The sequence below is a fragment of the Ischnura elegans genome, chromosome 2, assembly GCF_921293095.1.
Source record: "Ischnura elegans chromosome 2, ioIscEleg1.1, whole genome shotgun sequence".
In the NCBI taxonomy this organism is placed as follows: Eukaryota; Metazoa; Arthropoda; class Insecta; order Odonata; family Coenagrionidae; genus Ischnura; species Ischnura elegans.
In genome coordinates this window covers 12,691,279-12,704,855 of record NC_060247.1, presented here as the reverse complement: position 1 = coordinate 12,704,855, position 13,577 = coordinate 12,691,279, and the positions used below count along the sequence as shown (strand labels likewise).

The following is a 13,577-nucleotide window of genomic DNA, read 5'->3' as shown; positions in this document are numbered from 1 at the left end:
AACAATAATGAATCTGGGATTTGAATCAGATGCTGAGTGTTCACTTCCAGGTCAACAAGTATAAAACTTAGTCACGTTTCACTGTGCATCAGAAGGTGTACATATTGCGTCACGGAGTATTCACTTTCTGAACTCCTTCTTGGATGTCATCTCAGCAGGCATAGTGATAGAGTGACATCCTTTGGATAAGGTCTCATGGTTCACCCAGGAGAGTGGATAAAAGGATGCCAGAGAGAAGTTGATGAGACACATGAAATGGAGACAAGATGGCACTAAAACAGGCTGAAGGACTCAACATGCAAGAAACCATCTTTCAGCCAGGAGAACAAGTTTTGCAGTGCAAATGAGGAAGGCTGGATTTTGTTTTAGTAGGGAATTTTTTTGTTTTTAATGCTCTGTTTTCATTTTTCCTGTAGTTTTAATTAATTGAAGTATGGGAAATTTTAAATTAACATAGTTTTAAAGGGGAATGCAAGAAATTAAAAAAACGCATAGTGATTTTTGTGGTAAAGTAAATGGTGATTTTTTTTATTGTGGAATAAATTGTTGTGTGGTTTTTAAAAATTGATTTGATCCAAAAAATAAAAAAAGCACATAGTACAAAATAATGATAAAAAAATAATTCTACCGCTTTGATATGTTGGATGATGGTAAAACATTGTAGTTACTTATTTATTTTCATCATACTTAAGCATAATGGCTGAAAGCAGTTTTCCTTTGAGCCCTTCTTAATCGAATGATTAGCAAATTTCCCGTCTTCTACTCAAGACATGAAATCCTGAAATTAATTTGCAAAGCAAATCTAAAACGTGTGTAGTGACTAGAAGTAAGTGCCTTACTGAATGAGGGAGATGGTTTCACATCTGGTTGTTAACTCAAGAACTGGTGGAACTGAGAACCGATTAACCGAAAGGGCCCATCCCTGATAATTTAAATCTGAAAGGGTCCTGGTGATTGTGTCCCACACTCTGTGTCTACTGGTCATATATTTTTTATGCTCTTGAAAGTGAAAGGAATATTGTATTGCCATCCATCTTGTCATGGTTGTATCTATTCAACTCTATTTCCCCTGAACCCCCTCAAAGGAATATTGATATAATACGTGAAAGGAATATTTTATTGCCATCCATCTCGTCATGTATACATTCAACTCTATTTCCCCAGGACCCCCTCAGCTGGTGCTCAATCCGCCTCCGGTGGGCTGGCCCCCCATGCCAAACACCCAGACAATGAGGCCACCACTCTCGGAGCAGCTTCAGTCATTCAGGAATCAGCACCACCTAGCCATTGGACGAGGCAGCCCAAGTCGTCCCACTTCATTGGCTGAGCGAACGCAGAGCCTTCGCACGTGGCTGCGGCAAGCGAGAATGGATTCAACGACTACTCGTGCCAATGGAGGGCTTGGTAGTCTTTAAGCCATTTATTATTTTCCCATGAATTTTAAGCTTTTTGCATCACATCTCAATGATAGCTATGGTTGCATGTGATGCTTACGATGTGCCAACAAATCTAATGAAATACACATTGTAAAAGAGCATTCCATTGTTGGTAGGAAGGAAAAAAACATTTAGCTGAGCCATCCACTTGTATGTGATACTATTCTAGTCTCAAATTAATGTTGTATGGTACTATTAAAATATAACTTGCTGGTGAGTAGTACATATATGTACATTAAAAAGGTGTACCAAGTAAAAAAAGTCTAAAGGTTTATGTACAGTTTTGAAGGTAAAAATGGCAAGTTATTGTATTTACATATTTTTCATGACTACTTTCCTTTTGGGGTTTGAAATTTAATCTAAAAGTTTTGGTAAAATGTTAGGACTGTATTAAATATTGTGTCACCATCTCTACCTGACTTTTATGTGTATTTCAAAGCCCTGTATTGTGATTTAAAGTGCGTTGTCATTATTATATATGTAGGCATTTTTGTGATTGCATGTAACTTCATCTTTCTAAATTAATGTGCCATACGGTATGCGTATCTAGTCCAAAGTCATCTAAAGACTTACCCATTCATGAACTATGCCTACTTTTTGATTTAGAAATGTTATATTTGTTTATTTTTGTTATATTTTAGTTTTTTGTGATAACATCCTCCGTCCATTATTTTCATCTATGAAGTTGACTATCGGGCTTATTATAAACTTATTATTGGTGACATTCCTTCCACCATAGGTAGTCAACAATTTTTGTGATAAATGAAATCTTTACTTTCAAGTTTCATGGCATTGTCTTACAAATGTCCTTCCTTATAAAATTGAACTCTGTTTGATTTTTTAACGTGCTTCATTTCCACATGAATATTGACCTTATTTAAAATTGCTGTTCAATTGAATGCATGATACTCTCTCTCTCCTCCCTTACACAAGAACCCCTAAGAATAGGAAACAAAACTATATATGACTCTCATGTAGGTACCACAGGAGTCTTCTTTTTAATTGCTGATGGTACTGTAATGGTTCTTTCAATCCCACATAATTTGATGTTCAAATTTTGGTCTGTTGAATTGTGAAGGGACTGCTGTTTTCCTTAGATATTGATAATCAAACTAGACAATTCTCCTCTCTGGTTTTTTTTACTCTTGTATGTATGCAATTGAACAGTTTCCTGCTGATAAAATGGATTGACTTTTTTGTTAACTGACCAACAGCTGATAAATCCTCAGTTCCGTATCCTCCTGCTACATTGTCTTAAAGTCATGACAGTTTTAGTGCTATCCTTGTAATAGTTCTTTTTCATCCATGTGGTCCAAAAGAATGCTAATAATGAGTTATTTATTACACAGATTACATGTGCTAGTTCAAATGAATGTTTTAGAATGAAAGTATCAGCCCCAATTAACTCTTAGTGTGACACCAATAACAAATTGGGAATGCAAGTGACTATGTAATGGATTTACAACTCAACTCGTGCTCACATTTTATTTCATGCTGATATATTGCAAAATGGAATTGTTATCAGCAAAAGATGCAGTATTTTGAGGATCGCCACAAGACTGAAAAAGGGTGGATTGTCCCTGAAATGATAGGAATATATGACATTCTGTTCATTTTCACACCCTGTTGTAGCTCCCTTGGTGTGCAATGATTCCAAAGTTCTTCTTTTTTGAACTTAATATTAGTTTAAATCTTAAGGGAGAATGTGTTCAAAGACTTCTTTGTCTTCTCAAATAATTGGAGTGTTTTTGTACCATATTGGTATTTGTCATTCTTCTTGACAATGAAATACAGTAGCAACCTTAGCAATTCTTCATGAAGTACATCTAACTCTTGAAAAGTTTCTCTTCTTGGTGCCATCCCTAAAATTGAAAATGCAATAGATACTGATGTACGTTGTAGTGCTGATTATCTATGTTAACAAGAGGAAATCCAATGTAATGCATGCATGGTTGAAAAAGACCAAGGATCATTTTCCATCCCAGCAATTGTTTGGATCTTGAACTGTGCCCTCTTCTCTTTCTCTGTCTTTTGCGCCTGCCACCCGGAAATTATTTTTGTTGCTCTAGTCTTTTTGTAAGCCCATGTTGCTTAAATCAGTTTTGACTAGACATTCACCACTTAATAACATTTAAAGTAATGTGTGTCGATTACGTCCATTAGAGACAAATCAACAAATTTGCTGGACATCAAGCGGTAAACTTAATTTCAGATGTGCGGAGCAGTACCTTTTTCCAAGTAGCAAGCATTAATGATATTTGTGTTGCGGTAACAATAATAACCTTCACAGTTTATGCAGATAACTTGCACAGCTATAGTTACTGGAAAAATCTGTGTAGAGTGTTGGACTTAGTCTTCAGGTAGTTCGTTTTATGATTGCATTTGACTTGGTTTCATAAAAATGTAGAGTTGAGCAGAGGAATAGGGTACTTGCTGAGATGAGTGTAGTTGCAATAAATGAAGAATTATTGATTGAATGTGGGGTGAAAAAAAATTGATTGAATGTGGGGATTCAGGCTCAGCTTAGGAAAATGGTGAAAGAAAATTAATTGCCAACGGGGCATGTAAGTTGTCTACATACTGCCCGTAACTTAGAGCTATGGCAGTTCTTCCTTTCCATCTCCTAGTCGTATTGCTCTTTCTTAACCTAGCCTTACGTTGATCTTGGCTTCCTCTTTCTTCTCCAAAGATATACACGTCATTTTCAACTCTGGACTGAATATTTGATAACTTGTGTTTCATTGCACTTTGTTAACACACAAAAATTACATTCCATGCCTAAAGAGCTTAAAAATACTGAATGAAGAAATTGGGAAGGTTGCTACTCGATCTCTTTTAAGTTTCAAGTTATCCCAGACTTGCATCAATCTGTCATAACAGCACCTTAGCTTTCATGACTAATTTTTTTCACTCTTGTACTTATGTATTTAAATTTGCCACCCATCATTTGTTGTTCACTCTTGGAATTTTTAATCAGTATGTCTCAAATACCGTATGTATATAGCAAATATTCGTAGGTATCTATTCCCAATGGTCGTCTTATACCAAAATTTCACTTACTATGTTTTCCGGCTCCAATTTTTTCCATCGTTTCATACTGTTGTAATCCACATGTCTCTAGATTTGCTCAGTCAACTTATAAATTAAGCCTGCTTTGTCAGGACTGCATTGTAGTTTTGTTCTCTGATATCACACCACTGCTGCCAGAAATAATTTTTACCGTGATGATGTGATTCGTGTGAAACATGTACATATAGTGTTTATATTGGCTAGGTATTTATTGCTCAAAAATTTTGCATCATATTTATTTTTGCTCATCATTCTTTTCATTCGGATCTTCTGCACTTGTGTTCATGAAAAATTTAAGGAAATGGGAGATTAAGATGCCACAATGGTCAATGAAATTGGATGTGTCGTTAGATAGAATGATGGAACTCTATGAAGTGATGCAACCTTTAAGCAAGTGTTCCTTAATGGTTTTCATATTTTCAAGTTTGACTTTGCCATGACGTGAAGTTGGATTTTGTTCAGAAAGCTCTAAGTGGTTACGACTGTGAGCCATCGTCATATATGAATTAATATGATACACATTTCTATAATTCTATTAGAATCATATGACCTTAATTAATTGTGATAATATATATGTATTTCAGTGATGGGATCCATATCCATTATTGATTTTATTTTATTTTTGCTATCACTTTTTTCATTTATATCAATTTTTATTTTTACCATTGTTTTTACATATCCTCTATTTATTTAATCATGTACATATAAATTTATTTTAAAGCACTCTAGTCATTAATGAGAAGCTGAGGAATAAAAATAACTTAGTTTAGTTGTGTTCATTTTATATTTTTTAATTTATGAAGATATTTTCTTTGCCTTTACATATTCTCATGATCTCCAGTTAGTTTTTGCTCTTGCTCTTTTCATGAAATCTTTCATTGGAGATATTTAATGAAAATTGAGAATTCACTTGGAACATTTCGAACATTTTATTAGGGATGGTCGAATTGGATATCTTGGATCCAAATGTATGCAGATTTCGCCTTTTGCCAGATGCTTCGAATCCAAATTCACTGAAGGCATCAGATCTAGATCCAAAATTTTAAATCCCCCCGAATAGATCCCCGTGAATGCAGCGTCCCATGAGAGGGAGAGGAAAGAGCTATCCTTTCTTCCCATTCGCCATTTCATTGCAATGCCTGTTGTTAATTGTTAATTTTGTTGCAGATTGTGCAGTTGCAAGTTAATTCAATGATGTATTGATAAAAATGTCTTTCATTGAGTATAAACTTTTTCAATGACACAAAGAGAACCATGTGCGTGCACTGTGGCGTTAAATTTTTTGAGGAAGTGAAAAATACACCTCATCACAACAGAAGCATTGGAGGGTGATAAACAAGTATACGATGAGAAAGTGACAAAATTCGGGGAAACTTAAGTGAGGAAAATTAAAGTTCAGTAAATAGTTTATCCTAAGATTGAAACTTATTTTCATTTCCAAACGCAAGCGTAACAGTTTAGATTCTGAGTGATTGTATGTACCTAGAAGAAACTTGAATAATTACTTTGTTGTATAGCAGGCAATTGAAAATGCATTTGGATCCGTAAATATCCGAAGATCCGTCACCTGAAATCAAGTATCCAATCCGGATCCGGGTCCAAAAAAATCCTGGATCCATCCATCCCTATATTATATGCCTGTCAGGTTTTATCCAATAATGATTTATAATAGCGGGGAAAAATGCTGCAAAATATCAAGAGAAATGAGCTGTGTAAGTTACCCTTATCTCCACTGAGCATAAGTAATCATTAGAATCAGCATGCCTCATCACTTCCTCTTGTAGCATTGGGGTCAAATGTTATTTTGTTTTGACTAGGTTCATATTGATTCCATCTTCCATTCTTCTTTATACAAAAAATTGTCCTCCAATGCCCAACTCGTTCTTTAAAAAATAGGGAAGGACAGTTAATAGATATTAATACTCTCAAGTATTTTATACCTAAGGTGCTATCTAGTCCAAATTGTATTGAATGGCATACAGTCTTATAAATTTTACCCTCCAACCGACATGAATTGATGATCAATGCCACTGATGTGTTGTCATTCGTATTTTTTTATATCACCAACAACTTGTTTGACTAATTTATTTAATGTGTTAATAAATCCTAACTATTTACCAGTAGAGAACAGCCAAAGTTTGTCTATTTCAGAGGTTTTGGAATTATGTATTCTAAACATGGACAAGCTTAAAGTAGTGTTTCTACGAAATGACATTTGTATAAGTTATCTTAAAGCAATGCTTTGGATGCTCAGGCTAAATACCACAAGTATTTGTAAACATAATTTGTCTAGCCTGCAGAGCTACTATTTTTAGATTGATGACATGCTCATCTTTGAGAGTAATCATGTTCGCCTCTATCACAATTTCATCAGCATTAAGGGGTTTGGAATTGATAAATTTAATTTAACTCTCTACTTCGGGAAATTTAAGGAACTTTGTGAAAATTATTCTATATATAATACTGGTTTATGAAGTGCAATCCTTTTATATCTTTATGATTTTTCTTGTGGTAAAAGTTACTGTACGTTTTTAGTTTTTAAAACCAACATTGAGGAGACCTATTTTAATAATCTCTGAAAGTTCATTAAGTTATCATTTTTGTGAAAGGTTCTTCCTGCAAAAATTACTGGACTGCATTCACTGTACATATTCTATCATGAGCTGTGTTCTCTCAGTCAGTTAACTTCCAATTTCATTCTGGTCCTACATTTCCTGCTACATTTAATGTACTAGAAATGAAAATTGAAAATATTCAACCTTTGTATCCCAAAAATATATGTATCACCTTCATCTATGGTTTTCTCCTTTTTCCTTTCTCTAAAATAATTATTTTAGTTCAATCATGCATTGTTTCAACTCAAAACTTAATTCATTAGGGTGAGTACACATCATCCCAGACCAAGCTATTGGAATGAGTTTCACTCTTTTTAGGTTAGGGGAGGATGTTTATGAATCAGTGTCTCCTGTAACTAGTGCAAAATTTCTGTGAATTAGGGATTTTTACTTCAAGGAATTCAGTCACGCGTGTCGGAAAGCTTTGCCGGAATTTGCATCTAAAACGCTTCGGTTGTACCTTATCCATCGACACAAGTTATTGTTTTGAGTGCTTTATATTCTGTTATTGTCATATAAATCATTAGTATATAACTTAGTAAACATTGTGAGGTATTTTTCTGCTGTTTAAGATTTACTTTTTTCTCGTGTGAGATGTACAGAAAACTCGAAAATTGCAAGTTCAAAAGAAATATTGGTGCCTGGTGGAATATTTTGTAACATCAGAGATCCCAAGGGCTCATTTACTGGCACTTACAGTTAAGAAAGGAAGATGTATCATTTAATCATTTGTATGAAGGAATTTCTCTGGAATGGGGAATGAAAAATTAATTGTGAATGAAAGTCAATGCTCAATTTGCATTTGTGTTCCTTGTCTAGTTCATTCCACTTCTCAAATTCTTGAATTTTCCATGGTGTTATTCCTTTAATGTGTTGTCATGTTTATGAGTTTCATATTAAGCTGTCTTATCCATTGTACTCAGATACTTGGCTGGATAAAGATGTGTTACTAAGGCATTATGAGGCTGATAACAGCCTAGATTCTCACCATTAAATGTGATATTGTATTGGTAGATCATTTTTTCATGATTTCTATAGTGATACAGTTACTATTGAAAAATTATGCCAAGTATTCATTCCACTCTAAATTTTCATTGTTATAATTTTTACGTGTTAATATGACATATATAAATTGACCAGTATACTTGAATTATTGGTGGCATCAGTATTTTATGTACATATGTGAATGTTTTTAATACATGTAATGGTATCTGTTGACTTTAAGGCTGTACCTAATTGTGTTAACAGTGATTGACTGCTAGGCCTTCAGAACTCTCGGAGCAAAAAGAAATGGGTTATGACAACCCAATTTTGTCTTCGTGAATTTGATCTAGTCCATATGATTACCATTTGTGCTCCACTAATACTCATAATTATCTTAATGTGCACATTATTTGCTAAGTTCATCAAAAAGTATTCACCTAAGAAATTTTCCTCATTGTGCTGCAGCAGATCCGGACTAAAGCCTTGAAATTCAAAACTATACCATAGAACTTCAGTACCTATTAAATAGGGTTACCAGCATGCCAGAAAGATATGAGCATGTCCTACATTTAAGCATCCATCTGGTGAACGGGAAGAATTTCCAAAATATCCTTAATTTCCCCTTTTTTTTGCAATGATATTGTCCAATAGGTTTTCTTAAAAAACTTTTAAAGCTATGGATTTCATCGATTTCTACAATTAAATTTTAAAACAGGATTTAAATTTTGCTGGAATTCAGTTAAATTCCAACTCATGATTGATAAGTATTGTGCGTTTCTTTATAATGATTTTACTGTTAGGCTATCAACAATGCATTAAAACATAAATATTGACTTCTATCTTGGTTCCCATACTTTAAAGTAATTCTGTATGCTCTATAGTTTTGTTTAATTTTGTTAATTGAGAATAGTGTGTTCTAAAGTTTTTTCGTAAGGATTGTTGGTAACCCTGTATTCTTTAATAATGTATTTTGACTAGAGTTCTTTGATCAGCTGCCGAAGTGTGCACCTTCCTCGCATGGGTTAAGGGAGGTCACTGGGGCACTGTGGTCTCAACCCCTGCTCTCTGTGGTCTTTTATTATTCTCTCCATTGCATTAATTTCTGTTAAGAAAAAAGATGGTTGAATGGGCACAGAGAAATCCTAAATTCTTAAAGGTGTGTCCTAGTTGTATCCATTTGTCAAAAGTTTTACCAGAAATCCCTAGCTCCCAAGAAAATCTGCCCTACAACTGACGACCTCCAACTCTGCTCTTGCTGCCTCAAACGAAATCATATTTCAGAGCATATTGTGCTGCTAATTGTATGCTGTAGCAATGGGAATCTTGTTAAGGAAAAAGTGGTTGAAATTCCTGTGATTACTATTTACTCTACATCATAACAAAATGGTACTCAATGTTAATAATGCCTATAATTTTTTTTGGCCCCAAATTGAATACTATAAATGAATCTATGCATGTTCTTCTGGCATCACATGCAATGACTTACCTTTTCCCTTATTCACAGTATATTGGATTATTATAAAGTACCATGCTACTCAGATTGTCGTACACACTATGATTGTGTCATTTGCCAAACTTGGGTCTTCTAGTTCTATGATATGTGAATATGATGACTCATATCTTTATATTGGCTTGGCATAAGGCTGCCAACTGTTAATATCTGTGGTGAATCTGCAGATTCTGCTGTTTGTATTCAGGGGCTGAGAAAGGTCACTTTAAGTATAAATTATTTAAGGTTTTACCTTCTTGTTGTATTAGTTATCTCTTCTGTCATTATGTCGTAATTATTATTTGTTGTCGTACACATCTTTTTATTGGTAAAAATAAGGCTAATAAATTTCATTATTTGGTGTTTTCAGTATATATTTATAACATATGTCATGTGTTTTCGTCTAGTAAAGATAATGACAGACAGTATTTTTCCTACACTTAAATGTCAAATATATCCTGTTGTTATGTCAGACAAATTTTTATGCTTCTTTCTTCCCTTACTATTGATATAATTTTTATTGCAGCTTCATCAATGTTCTGTGGATTTTATGACCTAAGAATTGATGAAAGTCATTATTCTGAAAGTGTTCTTCAGTGGTACTATCGAACTGCTGCCCAAAACAAGTATGGAAATTCAAATGATCACTTATAAGTATCTTCAGTCATGCAGGTAAAATGCTTTATGATTGAATGAGAGATTTTTAATAAAGTTGTATAAAGGTTTATCAGTTGACTGATTAATAACCAATGTAACAAATTCTGTGAAAAAAAGGATAGTCTGAGAAGTTTGATTATGATGAGATTGATGCGTGAATTGATTTCTAAAATATAATAGTACACATGTATTCATATCTCCTCGAGGATATGTTGGATTCAAATGCCTGTATCCATGGATAACGCCCTGCACCGGATAGTCCTGCAAAATCCAATCCGAGTTTGCTGAAGAAATCAAATATGAATCCAAAATTTGAAATTAATGCTCCAGTGAACGCATCATCCCATCAGAGGGAGTGGAAAGAGTTCCTCTCCTCTCTTCGCATGTGCCAATACAATGCTATGGTTGTCCTACTAATGAAGCATTTTCTTTAAAATCCATTTTTTCCGGGGTTATGCAACAGAATTTTAGCCATGAAAAATTTTAAGACAAAATATGACAGGCACATAGTGTGAATCTTTCCAAAAGATTGAACAACCATCGAGAGAAGCTCAGCACCGTATGATAGTAACCATGCCGCAGATTTCAGAAAACCATTAACCCCCTCCCTCAGCCCATGCCTCTGGAATTTTTTTCCTCTCTTAGACATAGACCATAAATTATTAGCTTCAAAGGAAAATATCAAGTTAAACAAAAACATAGAAACATGTTTCATCCCATCCCAGTCTTACAAACTGTTTTTCGGCCTACCTGCTCCTTTGCTCCCCGTTTCTGAAGGCCAACTGCTAGGTAAGTCACCTGTTGGGCCTGAGGGTGCAAAGGGTAATGTTTCGTAGCATTTGGCAATAGGATGAAATGCACGAGATTCAAAAAAGGATGAGACCAAACACAACACAGTTGTCTTTATGGCAGTACTTTAGTTTATTTAAGCTCTTATAGATTAACACTAAGCTTTTTAGTTACAAAAAGGCTATACTAATTTTCAATATTGTCCTAACAGCACAATTTTCAAAGAAACAATCGTAGTGCGAGCACACTCAAACGAGGCTAGACTGTCTTCGCTTTGAAGGCAACAATGCCACAAAGTTTCAAGATCGGACGTGTTTGTCCCGTGACTCTCTTGTTCATGACCTCATTGATTGAAAGACAAAGGGAGCATGCCCCTTCCCATCCATCTCTCCTTTGCGCACTTCTGCTGCCCACCCCTTCCTCTTGCTGAACAGTCGTGTCATTCTGATATAGCTCACGCACCTTGCCACACGTGGTGTCAATATTCTTTTAAATATTGTTAGTTATGTTCTGGATTTTGCAGTTGCTATTCAGTTTAAATTTATGCTGATAAAAACGTGTATCATAGTGTGGAAACGTTTTTATTGCGATAGTATAATCCAATTTTTTGCCATGTGCAAGCATTGTGGCGTGAAAGTATAGCAAGGAAGTGCAAAATCCACCTCACCTCTGCTGAAGCATCTGCAAGTGAAATATAAGTCAGTATGCGATGAGAAAGTGACGAAATACGGGGCAAGGGCATGCGAGGAAAATTTGAATTCAGTCGATATTTACTCCAAAGATAGATGTCTACATTCCTTTTCTCTTGTAAGTTTAAAGTACGACAACTTAAAAAGTTGCTGCCCACTTTTCTTTTGTTAGGAATGCCATTAGAGTTCTGGTTTATCATCTAGGTGAAGTAGCACCTTTCCTTGATCGGACAAGTATTAAAACAACAGAAAACAACGTAAGGTCTATGCACAAGGCTAAGGAGTTGCTGAGAAGTGGTGCATTGCTCAGTAGAAGTGCAAGATATCAACTTTTCTGCGCTAGGGCATCAATGTTTCTTCACTAGTAACTGAAGGAGTTGGCGACATCAAAAAATGCTAGAAATATGATGTCTTTATTTTTTCATCTCTATCACACTTGACAGTAAAAAATTAATTTGGTGAATTAGGTCATCAGAGGTGATGAGGCCAGCTCCTATGTAATGAGGGCCAGCCCAACCTGCCATTCCAAGTGAATTTATTTTTCTTACTTTTTTTCCTCTTTCTAGTCAATATGCCATGAAATATTTGATCACTTTCTTCATACAGTGTGGCTGAGAAAGTTTCTATGCATGTATTAGAATTGTAATGGTTTTCTTCCCTTGTTTATCAGGGCAGCATATATGTCATATTCGAAGATCTCCTTTCCCATTATTTTACAGGGCCTCCTCAATGCCCTTTTTCTTAACATTTTCAAAGCCAAAGTTCACAACAAATTACAGTTTTAAGTTGATATGTAAACATATTGTGTGTTAGGACATAATTTGTGAGCCACAAGAAGAATCGGTGGTGAAAATGCTTTGAATAAAAATATGTATGATATCCTTTGTGTAAGAGAGGCTTAAAGTTGAGTATTGGACTGAAAAATATATCTAATTTTTCATTAGGGATGTGCTTGAATTTCCAATTAAACCTAGAATATGTATTATTCATAGAAGCTATCCCTGGGCAGCTGCCCCCTGCTGGGTATGCCCCCCCTAAAAGCACAAGTAAATTTTATTTCAAAATGAAAGTTTTGAACAAATTTTCTTTAAGTCCAAGAAAAGTGATATTAGTATGAAACATTTAATTAAAATGAATTTTTTTTCGAGCAAGTAATTATAAAAACTAATAAAGCACTGTTGCAATTTTCTTGACATTTTGGTTTCCTAAACCTTTTCTGTGTTACAACTTTAACGTTTACGGTTTGTGTTCCTCTAGTTTTGATCTTGGGTATGCCCTTGAAGCTATCATTAAATCCATGGTGAGCATTTCACCGTTGGGCTATGTCATCATTTAGAACGAGAATATGTAGCACACATACTCAAAGTTGAGCAGTCACTTATTGGTGCATTAAATCACTTCAAACCTCACAAGATGTGATTTTTGCTTCTTGACAGCATAGTAAAAAAATTATTTTAATTTCAAATGAAGTTTTTATTTCCTGGCATTCTTTGCCACGGAGAATATTAACCCATTAGACACTGATGTGCAGGGAATCATGTCATGGAAGTAATAATTAAGGGGAATTGCAGTACATATTTTGTTTACTCTTCTTGATTATACGTTAACATGTGCATCCAAAAATGCACTACTGTGTACTCAATTTTAAAGATTCCCAAATTCTTTAATGACATAGTTTCTCTTTTAGATTTTCATATGAGGGCTGGGTATATTATGAAGGGGATCTTTTGTACTTTTTTTCCTTTTTAGAAGGGCACATTAAAAGACTAGATCCCTCTTAATGTATCCAAAGTAAGGGGATAAAGCAAATTATACTAATTTTAAGTGCATGTTGTGTGTACTTATGTTT

The 13,577-nt window shown here is 34.7% G+C and overlaps 1 protein-coding gene across 4 annotated transcripts in view; it reads left to right on the top strand.

Annotated features, from left to right (window-relative positions):
- The window catches only part of LOC124153385 (centrosomal protein of 164 kDa-like), a 92,359-nt gene extending 82,039 nt beyond the window's left edge, over positions 1-10,320 (top strand). For all 4 annotated transcript variants that reach the window (XM_046526504.1, XM_046526506.1, XM_046526505.1 and 1 more), the window contains 2 exons: positions 1,165-1,404; positions 10,120-10,320. In XM_046526504.1, coding sequence (XP_046382460.1) covers positions 1,165-1,404; positions 10,120-10,247 — 368 coding nt within the window. In that variant the 3' untranslated portion in view covers positions 10,248-10,320. The remainder of the gene's footprint in view (positions 1-1,164; positions 1,405-10,119) is intronic.
- The last annotated feature ends 3,257 nt before the right edge of the window (positions 10,321-13,577 follow it).